Source organism: Maylandia zebra, linkage group LG7 (assembly GCF_041146795.1).
Source record: "Maylandia zebra isolate NMK-2024a linkage group LG7, Mzebra_GT3a, whole genome shotgun sequence".
Classification (NCBI taxonomy): Eukaryota; Metazoa; Chordata; class Actinopteri; order Cichliformes; family Cichlidae; genus Maylandia; species Maylandia zebra.
Window position 1 is genome coordinate 22,605,405 of NC_135173.1, and position 26,171 is coordinate 22,631,575.

The 26,171-nt window shown below is 39.0% G+C and overlaps 2 protein-coding genes across 3 annotated transcripts; one reads left to right on the forward strand and one right to left on the reverse strand.

The window, feature by feature from the left end:
- Nucleotides 1-361: 361 nt before the first annotated feature.
- Nucleotides 362-13,160, reverse strand: snx1a (sorting nexin 1a). Of its 2 annotated transcripts, none has more exons than XM_014411208.3 (15): nucleotides 13,035-13,160; nucleotides 9,004-9,808; nucleotides 8,084-8,223; nucleotides 7,347-7,422; nucleotides 7,171-7,214; nucleotides 6,829-6,970; nucleotides 6,653-6,731; nucleotides 6,224-6,299; nucleotides 5,846-5,959; nucleotides 5,524-5,617; nucleotides 5,014-5,219; nucleotides 4,703-4,846; nucleotides 4,391-4,471; nucleotides 4,220-4,291; nucleotides 362-3,093 (listed from the first exon to the last, which is right to left on the reverse strand). In XM_014411208.3, the coding sequence occupies exons 1-15, from the start codon at nucleotides 13,155-13,157 to the stop codon at nucleotides 3,043-3,045; spliced, it is 2,247 nt and encodes a 748-aa protein (XP_014266694.1). In that variant the 5' UTR covers nucleotides 13,158-13,160; the 3' UTR covers nucleotides 362-3,042. The 2 variants fall into 2 exon arrangements, with proteins under 2 accessions (XP_014266694.1, XP_023009846.1); XM_023154078.3 differs by having other exon boundaries at nucleotides 8,084-8,226.
- Nucleotides 13,161-13,507: 347 nt separating this feature from the next.
- On the forward strand, nucleotides 13,508-25,991 carry sv2 (synaptic vesicle glycoprotein 2). The gene is made up of 13 exons (XM_004570269.4): nucleotides 13,508-13,645; nucleotides 16,368-16,451; nucleotides 16,671-16,832; nucleotides 17,350-17,512; nucleotides 18,316-18,437; nucleotides 19,373-19,536; nucleotides 19,629-19,709; nucleotides 20,385-20,483; nucleotides 21,871-21,959; nucleotides 22,253-22,380; nucleotides 22,745-22,840; nucleotides 23,697-23,856; nucleotides 24,026-25,991. The coding sequence occupies exons 1-13, from the start codon at nucleotides 13,552-13,554 to the stop codon at nucleotides 24,207-24,209; spliced, it is 1,626 nt and encodes a 541-aa protein (XP_004570326.2). The 5' UTR covers nucleotides 13,508-13,551; the 3' UTR covers nucleotides 24,210-25,991.
- Nucleotides 25,992-26,171: the final 180 nt, after the last annotated feature.

The following is a 26,171-nucleotide window of genomic DNA, read 5'->3' on the forward strand; positions in this document are numbered from 1 at the left end:
TTCATCATTATTTGGCACTTAACTTTTTCATTTGTGTAAAATTAATATTAATGATCACCAAGGCATAAAAACGGCATGTATGAAATCAGTAAAACAAATCTCATTTAAAACTTGCTAAAAAAAAAAAAAGACCTAACCTTGCCTTACCTAGTATAGAATAAATTAGTGTAGTTCTTATAAAAACAGTGTAAGTTTGTTTTCTAGATCCAAATCTCTGCATGGACTAGCTGTTTATTTCATTTCACACCTGTTGAGGCAGCTACTTCTCAAAGTCATATTAAAATGACGTCACAGTAAATCGGCACGTCGGAGAAAAAAAATTACACACTTGAGTCGTTATTCTTTATGAAATTTCCAAGTGTAAACAGTGCAACTTTTATTGATTTGAATTAAGTTTCTATGACACAGTGCATATTGCTGACATTGCTCTGCACTTTTAACCACACACCAACAACCTTGTTTTTATTCAATGGTGTAAAAATAAAAGCAAAAATAGTTATTTATCTAACCGGCAAAGAAATGTCTGCAAGTTAAAAGAAAGCCGTAATGACGACGAAGGATACAGTGAAGCGCAGTCGCTGCACACCTTCAGTTTTTACATGAGTGCAAATGTGACATTAAAGCTGTAATCAAAAGGGATGGCAGTCCTGCCACGTAAAGCTGTGACGCAGGTTTGTTAAAAATACACGAGACTAAGAAAGAATGCACTCCACCGTCAGCGTGCGTACTGAAGCCATTAATCTTTTGTTTGCCAATCAGCGTCGTCCATCCAGCCCCGAGTAGTCCAGTTCGGCTCTTGCAGGACATCTCGGTGCCTCCTTTCTGTTAAATCGCGGACAGCATTTTGTGTCTTTACGCCAATCAGCAAGTGAAAACGTCAAACATCTGGTGGTACCTCCTCTGGGTTTTGTCTGGTGTATGTCCTTTGAAATTAAAGGAACTGTGTGGCTACTTTATGTGAACAAACGGGTGTTTACATTCACTGCTTCAAAGAAAACTTCATCTTGGATTTTTTTGATCAAAAGCGATGAATGCCATAAAACACTGACAAAGGCTGCATAAACAAACTGGATAAAAAAAAAAAAAAAAGGATGTCCATGCGAAGCCAAAACTTCTGCATTTTGCAAGCTTTTACTCAGATGGCACAAATGAAGGGTAAATCTGACTTAGAATAAACAAACTGTAGAGTCAAAATTTACCAAAATTACCAAAAGGTTTTCGTAAATAAGATAATAAACCGATTGTGAAGCATTTGCCAATGTAAAAAAATGATTGAGTGCATTTTCTTATACACTTCTGTGCAATCTAATTACTTTTTACAACCAAAGGTGGTGCCCCCTGCTGGCCAGTAGAAAGAATGGCAGATTAAAACACTTTCAACAGCACATTTTTAAGCTCACAAGGTTACATCCATCTTTTCTATACAGTCTGTGGTCAAAAATGACTCCCCTTAGTGCGCTTCACCAACTGTACACCGTTTTATTTGTGTGGCCAAATTTAGAATAAGTGCCCTGAACGTGTCCATTATTTTGTAAAAATTCATAAAATTAGAGTGAAACTATCCAGTAAACTGCTGGATGTTCATCAGAAGTAATAAATGAGTGAACAGTAGTGATGTGGGACTCAGCAGTAGTCACCCTTTAATTTGTGCCCACAGTGCTGCACTTGTTAGCAGACATACCACTCTCACATGTCCAATCACTGGACTTTTTTTCCTTCTGTTTTTTCATAACAAAGGGAGCCAACAGTACACATTATGGGATAGAGAGGACTTTGCACTGTGTTTGAGAACATGCATACGCAACCAAGAACTATTGCCCTCCGGTGCTACTAGAAGTGAATAACAAAGGGCTAGTTTGGACTGTCAGACGAAAACAGGACTACACCTTGGGACTAATCCACAAGTAAGACTGCTGTGAGTTACAGCTCTATTTACACCACCTCAAAGTTGAATCCTACCATCCAGAAAGCTTCTGGGTGTCATCTGACACAGCATGAAACTGCTTGCTTAGACTTGCTCGAGTTGGTTAATCACAATCAGCATTTATTTCCTCTAAACTGTGTTTGCTTGCCTTAAAGTGTCCAACATGACGCAACTAGACAGAGTCTGACATGACCTTTAGGGACTAGATTATCCAGTTCATGTCTCTGCAGGTTCATATGCAAGGCAGACTGAAAACATTAAAATCATTTTTATTTGGTAGTAAATGGGGCGCAACCGCAGTTCTTAAACATCAGCGCTGAGATGACAAGCCCACAGCTCCCTCTACGACTTCCTCCTAAACTGGTGTCTTAAGCCAAAACACCATTCTCGCTTTTATAAAGGCACCGACATAAAGTTTGCACACTTACTGAAAGAAATTTGAAATCGTTAACCCCACAACCTCAGCACGCGACAAAGCCCTTGACCACAATTGCTAATCTAATGCCGCGCATCACCCTGCACCCATTTCCCCTCAGCATCATAGTACTTCAAATTAGAAAGAAAGAAAGAAAAACATGGATGGTACTTAATTTATCCACCTGCTGGAATCGTTCATAAATCAAATTTGTAACTTATTTAATCCCTTTCAGTCACCAATAAGAAACACAGTGAGAATTTAGCCACTTTCTTCATCTGGGTCCCCAGAAATATGTGATGAGAGAGCAGCCAGGCTGTAAACAGTGAACCACAGCTGATGTGAACGAGCTCCTGATCAACACAAGGGAGGAAATCCTGAGAACGAATGATTCTCCTGTGGAAATTAATGGAATCGTTCATCCACACTTCTTTTTTCCCCTCTTTTCATTTGTCCGTATCTTTGTTTATGCAATCTATTTTCATCTATTAAGAAAATATTTGTGGAAGGTTAAATGAAAATATACAATTATTAATACAATAGAATACAGAGCTATGTGTTAAAGGTGATTTAAAAAAACAAAAACAGAATTGATTGTATCTCCCTTTACAATACACACATTTTCCTTGGTTAAAAGGCAAAAGAGGTAAAGTGTATGAGAAAAAGGCAGCCTGTTGTAGTCCAGAGGGCTGGTGTTTGAGGATTAGGCGATTGCTTTTGCTTCTGGTAAGAACGCCTCCCAGTACTTTATCAGCTGGAGAGAGAGGAAAAACCAACAACAAAAACAAAGAAAAAACAGGAGTCTTTAGACGCCAAATTAATTGAGAATTTTGAAAAGTAAAACATCACAAAAAAAAAATGTAGCCTATTATATCTAAAAAGCTGTCTACTAAATGACTTGATGCATGCTCAATCATCCAGGATGGAAATCCCAAAAGGTTGATTCTGTTCATCTGGACGCAGCGTTTTCAGTGGGAGAAATGTTTCATCACTCATCCAAGTGACTTCTTCAGTCTCAGCTGACTGCAGGTTTCCCAACCTTATAAACAGTACATTTGCATAATGATTGAAACCAGCCCCCTCTAGTTTCAGTCATTGTGCAAAGGTACTGTTTATAAGGTTGGGAAACCTGCAGTCAGCTGGGTCCAGTAAATGACTGGAAACAATTTAAAGTTGCTACTTTGGGCTCTTTCATATAAATAATCAAAACTCCAAAAATCCAAAGTAAGCACACAAATACATTTACATAATATGTATTTCAGTGAATCACGAATATCTTTTAAAAAATGATTTTGATAATGATGTGTTACATTAACATTCATGTTAAATTAATTTCTAATATTCATTAACCATTGAAGTGAATGTAAATATTTGGTTATTTGTGAATATTTTGCTCAGACTTTTATTTGATAAAAGTTTTCATGACTTTGTCTATTAGTCTAAGCTGGATTAGCCTCAGTTTTCTAACAAACTACTTTACATAGTAACCAGAGCCTCACTGCAATAATGAAAAAGCATGAAGCACATGCATAAAGAATAGTAAAGAAAATACCATTTAGGGAACCAGAGTGAAAAGTGCAAAAGTTAAATACAAAATAAAAATGTTTGCAGATTTACCGAGTCGTTTACTTATTTTGAATTTGGGAGTTTTGGTCCACACAGAAACGTGAATATTCTTTATCTGCTTTATTTAATTTTTATATAAAAAAGTATGTAAAGCCTTGTTCCTGTCGTCTTACCTTACTTATTACCTTGTGTATGATTTACTTTTGAAATTGTCAACTTCTGTAGATTATCTGTGATGCTCAACAGTTAAAAACTGACCTAAATCCAGTGCAGTACTTACAGGTTTATGAATATGAAAATGCTGACTCACTCACCTGTTGCTGAGATTGAAGCAGACACTCCAAATACGTGATAACCTGTCTTTTGCAATTCTTGGTCTTTTCTCTCTGTTAGGAGAGATTTTTCAGAAGGATTTATCACTCTCAGCCCGTTCAGCTGTCTGAGCAGTTACTGATGCGGATACCAATAAGAATGAACACTGGTACCTCAAAGCGAATGACTTCCTTGCGAACAGTTGCAGACACTCTTTCAAAGTCTCGCTCGTACTGCGTCACTTTGGCCTCCCACTGTTTCCAAAGATAAAAATCACAGAGGAGTCTTAAATCAAATACAGTGCTTCACATACAGAGATCGTGCAGCAAAAGCTATGGAGTGATTAACGTCAAGCTAAGAATGAACCAAGGATCAGAAAAATTAAAGTTACTACAACGTTGTTCCTAAACTTGAAGAGGCCCCATCAAACGAGGGTTTCAGCCACATCCGAGCTATTTTTACTTTGTTTTTGGCCCATGTCGTACCTCAGCGATCTCCTCCTTGGCCAGCTGCAGCTTATCGGGCTTGTTGGCCCACAGGAGTTTGGCCTCAGTCTCCCTCTTCTTCTGCAGCATGGACTGAGCATCCTGCCAGCGCTGCCACGCCTTCATCCGGTGATCAAAGGACCCCTGCAGGTCACAAAACTCACATCTTTTTACCTTCATGTACGTGCTTTTTAATATTGAACAATATTGGACATTTCACTTCCTATGGGGGAAAAACCCACTTAAAAAAGCAAAACAAAACTTAAACGGCTGTGATCTACAGAAACTAGCTAAACAAATTCTCTCCGTACCCTCACAGCACCCAGCAGACGGATGTAATCTGCAATCATTTCAGCAAAGGTGAAGGTGTCGCTTGCAGCTTGTTCCTGGTGTAGCTGCTCCATCTTGTCCTCCACCTCGGCCAGCTGGGAGAGGGCGCGGGACAGGGCGGTGTTGTCCTCTGCGCTGCCCAGCATGGCCGCACTTTTGGCGAAGCTCGCCGTGTTCAGTGACAGCTCTAGATTTCAATGCAAAGACAAGTGTTCTTCACACAAACTTGAATACGAGAACATATACAAGAAATGAAAGCAGCAATTATGGGCTAAAAGGTGCATTCACACATTTTATGTTAGGTGGCATCATTCAAATCTTTATAAAAGCTTTTATTAGAGGAGGAATAGTAATTAAAAAGTGTTATAATTAACAATGTTTAACATCTGAACACATTTCACTCTGTTGCCCCCAAGTGGCCAAAAACTGTACAAACACATCCGAATGATAACTGATGAGTCACTTTACAGATGGGAAAAAAGACAACGGACCTTTCCTGTGAACCACCAGGGATTCGACCAGCGCGTGGAGCTTCCTGAATTGCTGGTCTGCAGATTCCACCTCCTGCAGCTTCTCCTCGAACCACTGCAGCACAACGCACCATTAGTACGACTCCAACACTAGCTGCAAGGGCTGTAAGCTCTACGGCACTACAAGCATCATTACCAAAGATAAATCCCATAACTGTCAAAAATCTAACCATGAAACTGCAGCTTTGTTTATGCCCAAAAGTTCCACCAAAAGTCTCTGCTTTAGTATAAAGACTGAAAAACGCAGTAAAGAACATGAGCGCGCGTTTACAGCTGAACTTACCACGTCTGACTCGTTCATCTTGATGGTCATCTTGCTGACAGCGTCTGTCGCTTTATTGATCATCTTTAAGAAGCCGGCGCCGCTCAGAGCCTGAGTGCTCACTGCTCGAGGCAACTGCAGATGCATTAGTTGTGTTAGCTGTGATGATTCTAAAACTGCGATATGAACGTTTTCAATATTTTACTGCAACTCCATCTTCCTCCATTGTCTGCACACCCTTACACTAATGCTTAGGTAAAGCACACTAGTGTGATGAAAGTAATGTTTCTAACTACAAATACACCATTCATCCACTACAAAAACAGAGAAGTGAAACAAAACTGCATTACACCTCTTCAGTGCAGTAACTCGAGCTGAAACCAAACAAAATCCTCTTACTTCCTCTCTCTCCAGGAACTCTCTGACATCGGGGTCTTGGAGCAGCGACGGGTGATTTACCACCCGCTGCAGATACCTGTTCAATCAGACAACAGGGACACGCTTGATTTTCACGAGTAGTCTGGAAATTGCCACATCAGAATAGCACGAGAGCATCAACGGGGAAGTGGTGGTGATGCTTTTGCATTAATTATATTCTTGTCACATCATGCTTCCTGTACAGGGAAGGGGGCAGGGTTTAATAAGAATATTTTCTTCTTCCTGCTCCTTTTCACACATGGTTGTAGTGCTTTGTTGATAGAAAGTGTGGTTGGTTTGTTTGATCTGTTGTACCAAGTGTGAAATAAATAAATGAAATGAAATGTACAAGGGTTGGGACTCTGTGTTAGCCGCGCTAACTGGCACCTCATGCCATTCTTTCTCTTTTACCTTTCCAGAGCACCTCTTCTTCTCTCAACAAAGTCTGTAGACGATGAATCTTCCTTCCCCACTTTCACCTTTGTCATCCCTACACAAGATAACGACCATCACCACTTGTGATTGAGAGCAGATTTTACATTATAATTCTAAGGAAAGCGTGAGATGTGATGAGTGCGTCAGCCTACCCAGGAGGCTCTTCTCTGGTGGTGGAGGCACAATGAATCCATTTGGTCCATGTTTTTCAGAGAGCTTCTCATAAAGTCCGAGGAAGTCGCTGAAGCGTCGCCTCACTGTGAATGTCTTGTTGCGAAACATGGGCAGTGTGGTCTGAAACACACATTAATGGAATTTATGTACCCAGCAGGCTCGTGTTTGCTCCAATACTCCACTAAACGTGTGTCGCAACCTTTGTTTTCCCTCTAAGAGCAGAGCACGGGTGTGTCTCCAACAAGGCACTCATCAATATTTCATCTTTGGTCATCTTTAACCAACTTCAAGTAAAATGATGAATAATGACACATTTTTACCTGTGTGGATACTTTGTAGGCCATGTAGGCATTCATACCATCCCCTGAAAAAAAACAATACATACATCATTAAATGTCCCTGACTGTATAAATACATACAAAGTTTACTCAGTGAACTGATATTTAAACATCAGGCAAGCTACATTAAGCAATACAAAAAACAATAAAAGCCTCACCTATTTTTTCTGGATCTTTGACAGAGACAAAGATGTCAAATTTGTCTTCCTCCTCTTCCTCTTCCTCTTCTTCCAACTGAAACAAATTTTGAGCATGAAAGTGAAACATGACATGAAAACCATGGCTGAACAGTCAGCTTCTCCCACCACATTTTGTTGTGGTGGGATGTTAAACAGGTTAAACCGCAGTTGGAAAGAACCTGGTGCTGCCCCAGTTTTCTCATTCTGATGTTTGGGCAGAGAGTTAACATTTAATCTTGTTAAAAGCAACAGGTTTTAACAAGGTTAACTATAGATCCAAATCTGTAATTTAAAACAATCAGATGAACAGCTTCTAACCAAATTGAAACTTTAAATGTTTTTAAAAATTAAAAATAAAACCAGTTTCTTCCTCCAGATGAGGAAATGTTTTATTTGAATCTTTACTGGATTAGAGTCTATATGAATGCACCTGACCAGCACCTAAAGATGTTAGACACTCTCTGCCACTGTGCTTTATATTTTATTACTGGCTTCAGAAGCTGAATACACCACTGTTTCCTGTAAATAAGTGTGCATCTCTGTATGTCCTCAGACTTTCCATGGGCTGTTTTGTTTCAATATATAAATCTCAAAGAGACATTTAGCTGAATAAATAAAGGATAAAATAAACTGGCGTGTATATTTATTAAATACTTGGAAACTATTTCATGGGCTCACACTCGAAAATCTTTGTCTGGGTTTAAATCTGAGCTCACCTCTTCCAGGGCAGGAGGCTGTGGCTTGGCGAGGCTGGCAGCTGCTGGCAGAGAGGTGGGGGCGGGAGCAGATGGCTTGGCCGTCGCCTCCTTTTTTCTCTCATTCCTCGGACTGTCGAGAGAGAGCTCCACCGTGGCCTCTGCTAGAGGGGAAACGTGCAGTAAGATATCCATTATTTCCCTAGTACAGTGGAGCTGCTTTTACCACAGTTACCAAAGTCTACCTTTAAGTATTTACAGAGATTCGGAGTTCTGTTCCATGTGTGGTGATCTGGAGCACAAACTGGAGCTGCTTCTGTCATGCCTCAACAGGACCTCTGTGTTGGTTTCTTAATCACTTATTTACACCAGACTGAAACTTGTGTTTGCCATCTCAGGTGTCTGACACAAATATACACTGAGGGTTATGTTAAACCTGTGGATTTAACTGAACTTTGCATTCAGATGGTCCCATGTTCTTAATTGAGGTGTCCTCATCCTGGCTTTGGTGTCAGCCATGTGGTAACAGCATGATGCACAGAAAATCACGATAGCTGCTTCTAGTTAAACATTGCTGTACTTGACTTTTAAGAGGGCTACTACTCAAAGGTTTTTTTATAAGTAATCTGAGCCACTCTCCCATAACCGGCACAGCCCAGTACAAAGTTTCAAACTCAATGCAGGCAAAACAGTTATTTACAATGAAGCAAACATTACTTTCCATGCTGTTGTTTCAACTTTAGGATGCGTTCATCAACATTTTTCCAGCCTAGAGCTCATTTTATCTTCTATACAGATGTGATTATGCACAAACCTCTATATGAACTTCACTGAACCTGTCTTGAATCATGACTTTAGTATAAAGACCAACTCTAGGCTTAAAACTTTGGTAACATAAACCGAATGAGAATAAAAAATAGAATAAAATAAGGTGGACCCACCAGCAAATATATCACCGTCCTCCTCAGAGTGGACTCCATTGGTCTTGGGGTTGACGGTGCTGGTGACGCTGGGTGTGGAGGCAGCTGCCTGACTGAAGATATCAGCTGGCTTACTGTCTTGCAGCGGTCCCCCAGCAGTAACTTTGGTTGTGACAGATTTCTCCTTCAGCTCTTTAGGGACGGGTTTCTTTGAGATGGCACCCAGCGGCTCGCCAAACACATCCTCGTCAGGTTCACCGAAGAGGCTTTTCTGCGGCTGCTTGGCAGGCTTGGTCTGCAGTGGTTCTGCAAAAATATCACTCCCTTCCTCGTCGTCAAAGAGATCAACGTTTGCGCTGCTGGGTTTTTTGGCTTCAGCAGCTGGTGGAGCATCGCTAAAGAGGTCGACCAAAGGGTCAGCAATTTTGCTAGTAACAGGCTGTGAGTCACCACTGAGGTCGATAACTGGAGCGGTGGACGTTTGTTTTGCTTCCTGCTGACTGAGTGGATCTATAACACCAGCAGTTACTTCACTTCTATCAATTGTTGCTTCAACAGTAACATCTGCCTTTACTACTTCCCCTCTCTGAGCTCCAGTTTCGCTTCCCAATATGTCAACGAAATCATCGGATTTTGTTGCAGCTGCAGCTACAACGCTAACATTGTTTGTCAGGTCAAAAAAATCATCTGAGGGTTCACTCGCTGGCTTGTTTCCTGTTTGGCTGCTCATTGGCTCGATTAAAGGATCATTCATGATGTCACTGGGAGGCTTCATTGAAACATCACTGGTCGGTGTGGTGTCCATTTCGGTCACTGGTGATGTGCTCTGAAGGCCAAAAAGGGGATGCTTAATGTCAATTGCTGTCATGTCACGTGTGTGTAGACAACAGACAATTCTGAAAGTAATCCAAGACTCGTGCAACAAGTTGATCAAAGTTTCAAATTTTAAAGACCTTTGGGGCTTTTTTTTTTTCTTTTCTTTGATCTCAACAGCTTCACATTACACAATCTGGTCTCTAGGTAGCCAAATTGGATATTGGGTAACATCTAAACATCCAATGTCCATCCCAGCTACTGGGTGTGTCACTGACAGCAGAAACAATGTTTTCAAAATAAAAAAACAAGGACTTTGTCACTGTAAAAAGCTGCAGGGAACATTTTATGATGCTTGAGAAACAGATTTAACTGATATGTTTTCGCCAAGAACACAAAGCAAATCTCCTGAGAAACCATTTCATCAGATAAGCCTTTACATTAGGGTTAGACTAATGTAACAGTCTAATGTAACAGCGATTGCAGTGTTTAGGTTTTTGTTTACAGGGTAGTAAACAAAATGACTTAATGAACTTAAATGACTTGCTTCAAAGGATGCTGATTCAGAAGGTGAAAACAACTCTTGGATCCGTTACTCTGTGACCTTGGCTGTATTAAAGACGACTTTTTCTGATGACTTAATGGGCTTGATGGTTTCAGGTCATACTGACTAAAACATGCAGGATATTTTTGTAAGTAATGGTCATCAATGGAGTCAAAAAGGCTATGCCCATTTGCTATCGATGTGTCAATAGCAAATGACTGTGTAGTTTCTTTCATTTTAAAGTCAGATGAACACCTGGTTCATAGGGCTGGGCGATATGACCCAAAATTCATATCTCGATATTTTTTAGCTGGATGGCGATATAAGATATATATGTCGATATATTTTTTTAAAGCCATAAAGTAAGAACAAAAAGAGAGTTCTTAGTCAAAGCTGTGTCCCAGATGTCACACAGGCACTTTTATTAACATAGAGCAGATGTACATAACATTTACTCAAAAATAAATTATGAGCATTTATTAAATAATAATGCTCCATAAATAAAAGAAAACAATGTTGTTTTTGAGCATAACAAAGAGCTCACAATTGTGCAGTCAAAATGTAAACTAAAAGACGCTGAGCACAATAACAAAGAGATTTCACAGCTGCTCTGTTCCCAACTTGTACTGCGTGACTGACAGCCTGGAGTTTGAAATCCGCTTCGCAACCACGTCTCTTAACAGGTGCCATTTATGGTCCTTATACACAGTAGGGTAATATTACGTTGAAGCACAGTACGTATCACTCCGCGAGGCTCAGCCGTAATGCTCCGACAATCCATCAAGCGGTGCAGCTCCGTAGCTTATCAAAGTCGTACTAAAACATTTTTTGACAGATTGCTGAGCGCCGTGTTCCACATAAAATCGGTTCGCGGCCATCAAGCACAACCAGAATTCACACATAAGGCGCGCTGTCAACTTTTGAGAAAATGAAAGGATTTTAGTCCGTGCAGCACCTCTGGGCTGCATGGCGTTAGCGTGGTTAGCTCGTTAGCGTGGTTAGCTAGCTAACACATTGACGCCGTCCAGCCCCATGCACGGGGCGATGCGCAGTAACTCGCTAACGGAGATTTGCCGTGTCCATCTTGTCGCTTCCTGCAGGTGAAGCGATGGGGGAGGAGGGGGAGTTGTGTTCAGTGAAGGAGAGGCGAGGCCGAGTAACATTGCGTAAAGACGAAAGTGGACGAAAGAGAGGCAAACTTGCGGCTCCACAAGTATAATTATAACGTAACATAGACTATATCGATATAAAGGATATTGTCACATCTTATATCTCGTATAAAAATATATCGATATTTTTTTAAAACTCGATATATCGCCCAGCTCTACTGGTTCATCAAATCCAATTTAGGAACGTGATGAACTATGCTTATTGCCAAGAAAGAAAATTCTCAGCTCAAGGTTTTATAATAGAGTTTTGCTAAATAATGAATGTTGTCGTATTGGCTGTTTCCATCTTTTATATACAGTCTATATTATCTGCATACCTATACAGTTTAAGAAATAAGCCTGTCAAGCAAGAATGCTAGCATTTATCTGATAACCTACCACTCCACATTACTATTTATTATTATTATTATTATTATTATGTGACATACAGGGAAACTGCCAGTATTACATTTTTTCAGTACTAGTGGAAAATTAATGTACAATGACTAATAACTGTATTTAGTGGTCCCAAAAATATTTCCATTTTATCTGTATATCTGTCACCCCTTATTAAAAATGAAAAATGTGAATTATACTCTTTAGACAAAAAATGCTTTAAAAAATAGTAATACATCCCCGAAACTTCTTTTTATAGGAAGTCAAGTCACTCTGGCTGCTGATACATTTCCAAACATCATTTCAGGCATGAGCTCTGACACCTAAAACATCCATAAAATGCTGACTTAGGGTTTCCGTGCAGCAGCGAGTTCAGTGTTGGGAGAAAAAAAATCGCAGACAGCAACTTTCTCATGTATCCTCTGAACTTTGACTGTAGGAAAACATCCGGGTTCTGACCATGTGACCACACCACGCTCACATGACAGGAGGCTGCCCGAGCCAGCGTACAATCCTTATTTTATGGGGAGAAATACGTAAATAAAATGGGGAAGCTGACTTAACCCACTAATAAGCATCGTGAAATAACACTATCACCTCCTTACTGTGTCAGCTCTCACAGAAACCACACACAGACCTCACTGTCTGCAGATTTCACCTCACCTACGCATGGCGTGAAAAGTCTGCACGTCAAAAAAAAAAATGCTGAGGACACCTTCAGATTTAAAAGTTAGCTCGAGAAAGTTTTAGAAGATGAAAAGAGGTCACACATTCCATGCACCAAAACAGGAAGTACGGCGTTACCTGGTTTGGTTAACTGAATCACTGCGAGGGAGAACTTCAAAGAGCAACTTTCAGGGTGAAATCAATACCAGCGAGGGCGTTTGCAGAACTCCTAAAGCTCGTAGGCAGGTAGTAAGAAGTTTCTACAACAAATGCTTCGAAACATTAGGAAATACTAAGAGTTTTGGAGATGACAATATCTTATGTCAACATTGTTTGTTATTTTTCCCCTGTGCAACTGCTTAACGTTAACGACCAACATCTCCTAAAACTTTTGCCTAATTAGCTTTCCTAGCTAACTCTGCATTAAGTTAACGAGTTATCCAGACCTGACCGCTAACAGCTAGGTCGACTCCACCAGTACATACCGTACTCCCGAAGAGGTCCTCGTCTTCATCACTGTCGCGGCCTCGGACTTCTTCAGCGTCCAGCACATCTTGGTCCTCGGAGTCCGGGAATGGGGGAGGACTGCGCTCCGAGCTGGTCGCCATCTTCACTCTCTTTGAAAACACAAGGGGAGGTAACGTCAACTGCTCCCCTCTGCTCTCTGTCACACAGACGTGTCTCCTTCGGTTAGCAGCTAACGTTACCTTCGCCGTTTCTCACTGTGGTTTACCTCGGCCGGACGGGGGTGTACACCTAAACTGGGCTGACTAGTGGAGAACAGACACTGCTCAGGACGTGCAAACCCGCCGCTGTCTTTTCACTTCCTGGTCCTACTCCTCCTACTTCTTATCAGGTTAGCTTCAGTGTTAGCTGTAGCCTGTAGACTTGGCAGTCATAGGATCGGACACCTCGCTCGGAGATTTGACGGATCTGGAGAGAAGTTAGCTAATCTACCCAGATCTTAAGTGCCCAGATTAGAGACACCCGACTTCTCTGGAGATGTCCCGTCATAAGCATGCCGGAGATCCGGAGGCACGCCAGCCGCTTCTCACGGGACATCGCCTGGACGCAAGGGAGCTGGACTCGGATGAAGGTAAAGGCAGACAGTTTGTTTACTTGCATACGAAGATCCATAAAGAGGTCATTCCTATAACCCCCCCCCCCACACACACACACACACACACAAAGTAATTATATGTGTCAGAATTATTTATTATTGTCATTTTATTTTATTTTTTACAAAAGTAAGTGGCATCTCTCCTTATTTTGTTCAAATTCAGTTACCTAATATAGTTGTTTTTTTAAAAAACGTTATTATTGCTGTATAAGCTTACTAATATTTTACACCTATTTTTTTTATTTAGACTTTTTTTTAATGCTTTAAGTCTTTATAATAAGTTGTGTAGCTGAATTGGTCCCCCTCATGGGTCCTCTAGTTACTACTCCTTTTTTTGTTTTGTTTTAGGAAACCATCTGTCACTCTTTCATCAGCCTTTCAAAAGAATATTTCTCTGATGTTTTAAGGCTTCCACTCGGTTTACCCTTACTGACACTGTAAACTGATATTGGGTTGCAATTCACCTGGTCACCTGGCCTATAAAGATGTAAAAAATAATATTTGTTATATTATACATACATACATATGTATGTATATATATATATATATATATATGTATATATATATATGTACATATACATACATATGTATATATATATATATATATGTATATATATCTTTATGGCTGGTTAGGTCAGCTCTAGCTTACCACCACGTGTATGGTATATGTTCCAGGGCACATGGTGCAGCCAATGTAAAATTATGAAAATATTAACAAAACAAAAAATCTTTAGAATACATAATAAAGTCAAAGTCAAAGTCACCTTTATTGTCAATTCTGCCACATGTACAGGACATACAGAGAATAGAAACTACGTTACTCTCAATCCCTAGATAAAATAGCAAATGAACATTTAAATATAAGAGTGATTAAAAAATGCAGGTAAAATAATTAAAAAGTAAAAATTTAAATAAATACAATACAATTTTACATATAACAAGAAAGCTATACAATATACAATATAATGGGTAAATGACATTGGGTGTAAACCAGGCAGAGTAGTGCAAATAGTGCAAATGGAGATTTAGTAATGTACGGTAAGAGATAGTGTAACAACAAAGTCTTATGAGGTAATGGCAGTCCATACCTTCTCTTTGATAACACGTGCGTATTAACACACTCCTATAAATTCATTTGCTGAGTAAATTCAGGAACATTTCACGTGGTATAAAATGTAAATATGCTAGTAATAGAGAAAATTTGGACAGTTGGACCAGTATATTTTTGTAGCAGTGTAAAACCTGAAAAAGTAGTTTTAAGCCCTCTTTCAGATCAAATGTTAAAATATTTTTTTAGGATGTTACTACTTTGAAATGGCTCTGAAAAGAATTTCCATTTCTGATAATCTGATTACTCTGTACTTTTACTTCTTAATCCTCAACATATATTTAAAGCGGTAAACAAATCTGTGCCTGATAAGTAATGGATGATTAACAGTTGATGTATTGATTTTTAAGAAGTAAAAAATGCTCATATTGATGTATCTGCTAATATTCTTACAACAGAAAAAAAGGATGGGGGATTTTTTTTTAATTTAAAATGACTACAATACATTTCATAATCCAGTTACATTTAACTTTAATTATTTTCCACAAATGCGACTTTGCTGCATGTGCTGCAGAGAGTGTTGAGAGCCTCGTTTTCTGCATAATATTCTGTAAAAATTGTTTTTGGCTTCGTCAGTGTATCAGCGAATGTTAGCTATTTGACCATATATCAAAGCTGCAACAGCTAATGTGAAAATAAAAAAGTAACGAAGAGACAGGAGAAACACCCTTCAACAGTGTTACGCATTTTGATTTTCCATTGTTTGCCCACTAGAGGGCACTCTGCAACTTCCTTACAAAGAACACAACCAGCTGATCCAAGCAAACAAGCTATTTTTAAACTGCACTGTCTTATCTTAGTATTGACTCATAAATATCTACACATAATAAACGTTACAGAAATTTGGTTATACTTTGGTATCACTCTAAAAAATGTCATCCTACTATGAAACTTTCATTCCCACTTTGGACTAAATTGTGATGTTGTTGGTTTTTTTTTAATGATTTTTCATTATTTTGTGATATTTTGTAGCCAGATAATTATTATAACAGTTAGTTACTTGCCAGTTATTGCTAATTACATTTTCATTGCAACCATAGAAATGTATCAAATTATAAAACAGATGGAAACAACAACTCTGTCGTAACTTCATTAATATGTTTTAATGAAAGAAATGGTCTAACTGCAAAAAGCCTCATCAGCCAGTTACATGGCCCAGGCAAGCCTATTTGTCTTATTAAGTTAAGTTTATGGCTCGATTTATGCTAGTACAATGAAAGTAAAACTTTATACATGTTTGTGTTGTTACGGAATAAATATAATTAAGAGAGGGACAACTTTGAGTATAAACTAGGTGAGAGGCTGACAGGATGTGGACAGAAAGTGAAACTAGGCAGAGTGCACTGCAGAGTTGTTTTGATCACAACTATGTGTGACTGTGTGCAACGTATAGCAGAACTATATATACGCATTTGGCTTGTGATGCTTTAGACCTGTGGATGCTTGCTAGAGTCTGCAGCTCTCCTTTTCCGGAAATGTAGAATAAAGATGATTTTTTGAGCTTTGACCACACTGAATCGGGGTCTTTCTCTGTCGGTGAAGGAATTTAAAAGAACCGAATTTGACAGTGTGTATTTGGCTGCCTTATAGGTGAAGTCATTTTTGACAGAACAGCGGAAGCTGGTGAGCTCGTACCGCAGAAACTGACGTATGAGGAAGCAGTGGAAAGAGCAGGTAATCTAATGTTTTTTGTTTTTCACTTAGTCATCGTAAATATGAGGAGAAAAGCATATGAAAAATAAGCTTATTTAAGATTTTAGGTATACACTTTATACCTTTAGAGGTGTAAAACCTGGGTGTTTGTGGTTATGACATAAAATTAAGATTTTCAAAGCTATGCAACAAGTCAATCATGAATTGCTTCTCCCCTTTGTTTATTCACTTTGCTCTCAGGTTTTGGTTTGTTCCATTGGCTGCTGCTGGTGGTTTGTGGTTGGGCCAATGCCAGCGATGCTGTGGAGATTCTTTGTGTTTCTTTTCTGCTGCCAACGGCACGCTGTGATCTCGAGCTGAGCTCCTCAGACATGGGCCTGCTGACAGCAAGCATTTTCCTCGGTGAATCATTTAGTCAACCACCTTAAACTCCCCTTCACAGAAAATGAAACAACTGTTTTTTTGGTAATAGGTCAGCTGTTTGAAGCGGAACTTGGAAATGAGAAGCTTTTTTTTTTTTTTAAGTTGATTGATTTATGTGACGTAACACCACAAGACCTTACACAAGCCAAACACACAAGACATTATTAGCCTCTGCTCTCTGCTTATTTTGTAACCCTTTCTTATAAAACTGGAGCCATAACTGAATATACGACCATTTTATCAATATTATTAAGCCTCTGAAAATGTTGAACTATCAATAAAATCACTTTAATGTAATAATTGTATTAAATCCCTTCAATTAAAGCTGAAAATCTGCGCCTAATTCACATGTTGATTGTCAGATTTACAGTCCACTGTATACGGAGCAAAGCTGTCATTGTCCAAATACTTTTTTCCCTGACTGTAACTCAGTGTTTTGGGCAACTGACTGAGCCCACTGATTATACCAAGTTCATCTTTTTTTCCTGTTTTCCAGGAATGATGGTGGGTGGCTACATGTGGGGTTACTTGGCTGACCAGAAGGGGCGTCGCAGGGTTTTGATCATGTCTCTGACAGTCAATGGGCTGTTTGGGGGTCTGGCTAGCTTGGCTCCATGGTTCTGGCTCTTCCTGTTGATGCGGTTCATCAGTGGCATTGGGTAAAAACATGATTTTTAATTCTTTTTTTCTGTACAAGTTTACATTTTGCTAACACACATTCAACTGTTCCCAGGGCCACAATATTAGTGAATAATACCAGTTATACTTCACTTTGCAGACATTGTCACTTGAAGGACTGAATTATGAACTTTTACTCATATCCACTTTTGAGTAGATTTGTTTTCATATGTGATTTGTATATATTGTAATGTTGCTATTTTAGAATATTATATGTCACTGATTTGTGCAAAGTATGAATATTTGTTGTAAAATGGTTTTATAATGGTGGTAATTCATGAATTTAAGTGATAATTTTAGAATCTATAGGAGACATAGGTGGTGTGGTTTTGACATCAGGCGGTGATGTTAAAAGTTACGATGTGACTTGTATTGCTACAATGCCTAATATTTATTTTGTGGAGGGCATTTTGGGAAAAAAATCTTAATGACAGAGGGCAGTTTTCATATATACTACAACCAGAAGAGTTGCCTTCTGTTGGCTATTAAAAAAACATTCAAGTTTAGGGCAGTTCCACATTGGGAAGCTGCATCCTTCTTTTAGTTGTTTTAAATGTACCTCTGGTGTCATTAGAGGACAAAAATGCCCCTATTGGGGCACAAAGTTCAGTCAGATTAGTAATTGACTGGTTTGATTTTATTCAGTGTCATCATTTTTGAAATACCCAAATATAGCACAAGACATGCAGCATCCCTCCACGCTGTATTTAAAAACCATCTAAATTGTCTTTGTTAAACAACTAAAACAGCTAAAGAATAAACACCATGCTGTTCTCCTCTGCAGGGTCGGCGGGTCACTTCCTGTCATTTTCTCCTACTTCTCAGAGTTTATGCCCCGGCTGAGGAGAGGTGCGATGATCAGTTGTCTGGCCACCTTTTGGATGGCAGGAAACATCCTGGCTGCAGGTGGGAGCAAGGAGTATTCTCCATATAAAAAATTTATATAACTGTGGTTATGCCCCATTTTAACACTTTAGCATTTTAATCCCCTCCATGTGGGTTTTAGCGAGATGCTATTATATTTGAATGAACGGTGGAGTGTAAGGTATTACCTAATGCTAGCAAGCTTAGTTACCATGTTGCATATGTTGCAATATGCAAGTCCAAAGAGACTGGGTAGTGCTAAACATTGCTATGTAAAAGACCAGAAAATACTCAAGTTTCACTCACCAAAACTGAAGTACAAATGTCTTGAACAGGCTGTACCACTAAACAAGAATTCAATTTAAATGCACCAAAAGGCTCCAAGAGCACAAATACAATCCAGGAGTTCAGTTCAGTAACTCAAAAAGTGAGGCTTAGACAGTGACAACAGCTTCCTGTGTCGTGGCACTTATCAGTGTTCCTTCCTGTTAAAAGGAAGCTTTTCCTCCCTACTGTCGCCAAGTGCTTCCTCATAGTGGGTCTGTAGTAGTTGGTGCGAATTGAATTGAATTCAAAGTGACCACACCCCTAACTGCAGTTTACAGGTGAATGAGTTATAATAAAATTCACTTTTGAGACCACTGTTTTGAAGGCAGAAACTGCAGGCTTAGAAGATTTTAAATTCTATAAAGTTTGAAATTTTAACATGGGAGTTAAGCTAGACTCAACTTAACTGCAGTTTTTTTTGGTATTTCTTTGTCAGCTTGATTTTCTTTTAAGTTCCTGATGTTGCTTCTTGAGGATTTCAGAAAAAAATAGCACATACTCAGTGGTGTGTGTTACTGGGTTTTTGGTTTTGGTGTTTAAAATTTTGCACAGACTTGCACAAGGTGTTAAACTCAACTTCTCTTAAAATAAACTGTAGTTGTTTTTTTTTTTGTGAAATATTGACCATCTGTGTTTGCCTTTGTCTGCAGGTTTGGCCTGGCTGGTGATCCCCAGAACCTGGGTAAAATTTTTTCTGGGAACACTGGAATTCAAGAGCTGGCGGGTGTTTGTGGTGCTGTGCTCCGTTCCCAGCATCTCGTCGGCACTCATTTTCAAGCTGTTCATGCCTGAAAGCCCCAAGTTCCTCATGGAGGTATTGAAAGACCAAAATAATGTTTGTGTTGCTTGGATGCTTTTACTTCTGAGTTGTCTTTAGGATGATTTTTTGTGTTCTGTCTTTTCCAGGCTAACCGTGAGAAAGAAGCAATCCAGGTTTTCAGATTGATGTTTAAGCTGAACATGAAAGGAAAAGAAAAGGCTCTTCCGGTATGAAATAAGTATACTACTATATGTTTAATTTTTGCTGCACATATCTAATAATTTTTTTTAAACAAAAATAAAACCAACTTAAGTCGACAAAAAGCAAAGCCAAAGTGATGCAACTGACAAAGATAAGGTGAAATCAAAGAGAAGTGAAAGCTACCGTGTGTGTTTATATTCCACATGTGGTATTCTACGGTTTTGTTGAATCAGTAGCAAGCAGTGACTTTTACAGGAAGGTGAGCAGAAACAATGGCCACGCCCTTTCCACCTCCAAACAAAGAGAACAAACATTTCTCCAGTGTTCAACACAACAACAAGAAAACTTGGACCAGATTACAACATGATTTTGTGCTGCATGACTATCCTTTTGTATATGCTGACATCCTTGTACATATTGCTGCAATCTGCATAGACATCTTCACCTGTCTGAACTCCTTCCTGGCTGAAAATTGTGAAATGTTAGCGCTTCTATAGTTATGTTTAAAAAATGTTTAGAATTAGCTGACAATAGCAAGTACTATAATGTACTTTAATGTGTATTTTTAGATCTCACTGGGCAAGCACTGCTTGCCTTGCTTGCCTTTACGAAACATCAGTCATCAGTCAACATTTCCTTCCTTCATGCAATTGTATAAAAGTACTGTAAGTGTAACAACTGTCCTCTGAACCCTTTTGTAGGAATTTGGTTTGCGTACAAGTTCTACCCAAAAAGGTGACAAAGACAAGAGCAGAAGCTTGGGTTCAAGTAAAGAACGTCTTGCAAATATTTTGAAAAAGGTGATGTAATTTGTTATTATTAATAGTTTAACTGATTTTTAGAATGTCTGGTAGTACTGGTTTCAAGATTTAGGGCTTTGTTTATTTTAAAAAAGAATGGCTGAAAATGGTAAAATATGAGTATAAGATACTCGATCCTGAAAGATTTTAAAAAGGAGAGAAAAGTAGCAAAACACAAAACAATCCTCCCGTGTGACGATTGTTTTGTGTTTTGATTTGAAAAATTACCAGAAATAGTTGTAAATTAATTTGACAAATCATTTCAGGTATCCAAAATGTTTTATGAACACAGCTCTGGGCTTTGGAAAGTGCATTTTTTAATCATTTGGCCTCTGTACACCAAGATGTGATTTAAGTGAAGCATTTTTAATTCAAGGGTTTAACAAAAATATTCCATTAACTTTAGGAATTAAAAACACATTTTTATATACATCTGGGAATTTCAGTGGGATGAAAGTAACATGGGGGGTGTTTCTAATATTTTAATGAAAATACTTTATAGTCAGTGATTGCTGTTGCTGCTTGTTTGTTGGTATTTGTGCCTTCACTTTTGTCTTCAGTAACTGTAAATTATGCAGTTCTAGGCTAACATCAGGTGGCTGACCTGGCCACTGAAGAATATCCCATTTATGGCCTTGAGTTCTTGAGCGTAACCTGTGCTTTGCACCTTGTTGTACACCCTCTGTGTTTATGTTAATGACGGCATCCTTTTTTGTACATATGAAAATTATGCCTAACTTCTTGAGAGTGTTCTTGACTTGGTTAGCTGTTGTGTCGTCCTTCACTTGATTTGTTTTCTGTCATTTTTCCCGGCCTTTTGTTCAGTGAATTAACAATGCACCAGATTGTTCATTTGGCCACTCGTAAATTTGTGCCATCTTTTCAATAGGTTTATTTTGCTTTGTCTTTTTTTGTCTTTTTTTTAGTCCAGTGATCCCTGCCTTCACTTTCAAAGACCTCTCTTTGGAATTGACATTGAGCGTTACCTTGAACAGTTAGCGGATGGTTTATCTGCTCAATTAGTCACGGAAAAATGAGGGAACAAGCCTTATCTGGCAATAAAACTGCACAGCAGTAAATTGTTCAATTGCTTTATGCATCTGAAAACGAGGGACTTTGTATAAAAATGGCTTAATTCCTAAACAGTTAATATAACACTTCTGTGAACCCCTTGAATTAAGGTTGAAATCTTGACTTCAGTCAAGTTGTGATTATTTGGTTAATAGTATCCACTTGGACCAAACTGTATATATAACAAAAAGGAAAAGAGCTTTTGTTTGTTAAGCTATTGAGTAAATGTGAAAACACTGACAGTGCATGAGCAGTTTAGGCATTTCCTTTGTTTTTTGTTGGTTTACTTATGAATAATTTTCTTGTTAACTTGCAGGCTTTGGCTCCCATTAAAAAGATATTTCAGAGCCCTTTCAGATCCAGGAGTATCCCTCTTCTCATCATTTTCTACTCAATATCTTTTGGGTAAGAAATGGGCACCTATACATTCAGGCTTTGCTTCAGCTCTGTTCACACTGTTCAGCTGCTGGGGGATTGTATCAGACTTATAAAAATAATACTACTAATGTGAGATAACCATTTGATATGCATCAAGTGATAGGGAACAATTAAATGGCAAACTCATATTTGCACGTTCTACTGTGGTTTTCTTATTTCTTCTTTTTTTACATTTTAAAACTTTCACACTTCACCCTTTATTCTAAATCAAAAGTTAAAATCTTTTGTTTGTGTGTGTGTGTGTGTGTGTGTGTGTGTAGTTACTACGGGCTGTGGATGTGGTTTCCTGAGCTGTTTGAGAGAACCGAAGACGGCGGCTCGCCCTGCGCAAATGTGTCCCGCCCGTCTGTAGCGGCCAATGAAACCTGTAACACGGTCAAGACAGCAGGTGTGTTTCAGAGGATTCATGCTTATATTAGTGTTTTCATCCAGGCATCGCTGCTCACGGAGGCCAAGAAATCAGCTTTAACATTGACAGGAGTCAGTTTTTACAATACTTGGAAAGGAAGAGAAAAGCAAATATTTGAAACTTGCAACAAGTGCAGGACACTTCTGCTTTACTCTTTAACCTGCTTTAATGTGACTTCCTAACAAGCTTAAAGCACCAGCTGACACTGGACTCACTCAGGAAATTTCAGGAAATAACTATTAATGTGTTGTGTTTTATTTGTTTTTTCTGGTCCATCCATATCTCGCCACATGCCTTTCTCCTGTCCACACTCGTCTTCCTGTATTTGTCTGTTACCTCACAGTATATACGGATGGCTTCATCACAGCCGCGGCAAACCTGCCGGGTAACATCTTCACTATTCTTGTGATGGACAGCACCGGAGGAAAGGCTCTGCTTTGTGAGGTTTTTTTTTTCTTTCACAAATCAATATGTTTTCATTTCTTAACACTCTCCCATACATGTTGCATATAATCATAGGTTGTGTATAAAAAAAAAAAAATTAAAGATCATAGCAGAGCCAATCCAGGAGAGCCATTCCACTTCACAGTAACCCACAGAAATTGTGGCCACAGCAAGTGGTGCTCAAGAAACAGTCCATGGAGTGAATGGAGCTACACAGCTAAAATAATTGACATCTTGCTAGATGTTATTTAAGTTTTTGCAAATTTAATGCCAATCATATATCTAAGGCAAAATAGAGCAACACATGTATTTTTTTAATTTTATTTTTAGATGAATGGATTAAAGATACTCCAGAAACAACTGAGAGGTCCAGTCCATGAATTAAGCTGTCATTAAAACACCCATAATCATGCTTAATAGAATAAAAAAACGTTTATAGGAAATTCTATTTTCGTAACAGTCTGTTCTGCTGTAACGTTGTAACATAGAAGTCAGAGAGAATTGACTCGCGTTTGGAGCCAACCTCCAGTGGACATTCAGCTTTATTTTTCCGGCTTGTTTCTTGTAAATAATTTATTCTCTGAATTTGTCAGTGAGTTGACCCTTGATAGCATAAAATTTGTCCTTTTAGAGTTCGTCACTGCATATCACTGTCTTTAACACAACCCATTCATAGTTAAGCAAACGCTCCATCTTCATCTTCAAAAGCTTTGAGTCACGATTAAAGAAGCTCTCACACTACAAACAAATGTAGAAAATCAGAAAACCGAGCTGCTACAGAACACACCCACCTTTAAGTCAGTGTTTAACAAAAAAATCATACATTTCTTCATCTTTGTTACTTTCTCCAGCCGGCAGCCTGTTGTTGTCCAGTCTGAGTGTCTTCTTCATCTATGTGGTTCAGACCAAAGCTCAGAGTCTGATCCTGTCCTGCATCTTCAGCGGGGTGTCCGTGATCGCCTGGAATGCGCTGGATGTCGTAGGAACTGAGCTCTACCCGACAAAGCTACGGTAACTCGAAACTCAGATTCAGCCATGTATAGAAATGTAAATCAAACTAAGATTTCTTTTTTTGTATTTTTTTTTAATTGATTCACTCATCCATCGAGGTGTTTTATTCTAACTCAGAGAGGTCACGTGCACATATACTGAATCTCTTTTCTTTCCATTTTTCTCTCAGGTCCTCTGCTCTTGGTTTCTTCACAGGCGTGGGCCGAGTGGCAGCGATCATGGGTAACTTGGTCTTTGGAAGGTTGGTGGATGCAAACTGTGCTGTCCCCATCCTGCTGGTGTCAGCCCTGCTGCTCACTGGAGGACTGGTGGGTCTTCTACTTCCACAAACCAGGCAGACAGAGCTCACATGAACACTCGCGTTGTTTTAAATGGATTCAGCTTCCTCTTAACATCCTCACAGATGGGTAGAACGACTTGAAGCTCTGTAATCTCTGTATTTCCTGGTTGAATCCTGTGCCTTCTGTCATCTTTTTCTATGGTGCCTAATTTAAAAATTCCACTGCTAAAACAAATTGTTAAACAACAGTTGGCTCTCTCTGCCTTCCAAGAATTACTGCGTTGGAAAGCTGAGAAAGAAGTGCCAGTGTGTTATTAAAATCCTGGACACCTGTAAAAAGTTTATGTAAATGACAAAACCCTATATTCAAAGTGAGAAAATGGGGCCTTATTATCTGGTTTACTGAAGAGTGATGGATCGACTGTAGGTCTTGTGTTTTTGCTTTCCTGTCATGTTTAAGAAACTAGTTTTGTATAGTGAGTACACTGTTCTCATAAAGGGCTGAACGTGGACAGCAACAATACTCAGGTAGGCTCTGTCATATAAATGATGGTACTAAGGGGCCCAAAGTGTGCCAAGAAAATATCCCTCACATGTTTACACCATCACCACCATCCCAAACTGTTGATACAAGGCAGGATGGATCCATGCTTTCATGTCGTTTACACGAAATTCTGACCCTACCAGCCAGATGTTGCAGCAGATATTGAGACTCATCAGGCCAGCCAACACTTCTGTTTTCTAATTTTGATGTCTTATCCGACAGGAAACTCAATTAAATATAGTATATTTAATTGAAGTATATAGTATATTATTTTATTCTATTCTGTACAGCTGTGTACTGTATTTATTCTTATTGTATTCTAATTTTTGCCTCATAACTTTTGCACTGTCCACTTCCTGCTGTGACAAAACAAATTTCCCACGTGTGGGACTAATAAAGGTTATCTTATCTTATCTTATCTTATCTTAAAACAGCTGTCTGTCCAAATGCTCAGTTTGAACTTAAGTAGGTCGTCTTGACCGTGTCTACACGCCGAAATGCACTCAGGTGGTGTCATGTGATTGGCTGATTAGATATTTGCCTTAATAGCAGTTAACCAAGTGTACTCAATAATGGGGCCAGTGAATGTATATTATGTCACAGTGGAGGATGCTCAAATTTAGTCTTATGCCTTGTCCCTAATAGGACCTGCTCTGGCTTTGAGCACACAAACCCTCACTCAGGCTGCATTCAAATCTTCTGGATGTGAGGCTCAGCCAATCCGAGAAGGCTGACTTAAAGCAGCTGCAGTTTTTTGTCATGTCTCTTTTGAATTGTGAAAAAACAAGGCCAAGTGTAAGATAAGTGCTATTAGTTTTTGTTTTTGTTTTAATCATTTTTAACTGTGAGTCATGCTAAGCTGTATTAGTGCAATCTAAGAATAAAACCATGCAGCTAGAAAAAAAAGTGTTTTAATAAGTTGCCTTCAAATATATGTCTGAATAAATGGCCTTGTATGATGTTTTTGGAGGTTCATGACCTGCATAGGTGGTGTAATCAGCCAAAGTATCATAGCAAATGGGTTCCAAAACGTCTATACTTATGCACAGAATAGATTTTAGTAGGTTCAGTCTGATATTTTCCTGCACAAACTGGATCGGGCAAGTTTAGTTCAGTTTGAGTGGAAAACCAAAGATTTCAGAGTGCAGTGATGGGAAAGGACCAAATCATTTACAGACTACCTTAATATCTTCCTGAGAGACTACATCGATGATCCTATCAGGGATTTTGTAAAAATTGAAAGCAGATTTACAATTATTTTGTAATGCCTTAATCAGGTTTTTAAATAAATGCAGCTTTTTCTTCATCTCACATGTGTGTTTTTGCTGTTTTGTTGTATGAAATAAAAAACAAGAAAGACTTCCCACATCCTTCCTACGTCTCTTTACCATGACGTCGATGAACAACTTCATGAGGTCAAGGAAAGGTGTGAAGGAAAGTTTTTAAGGTCTTAGGAAAAGAGAAGCAGTCATGCTACTAATGTGTTGCTAG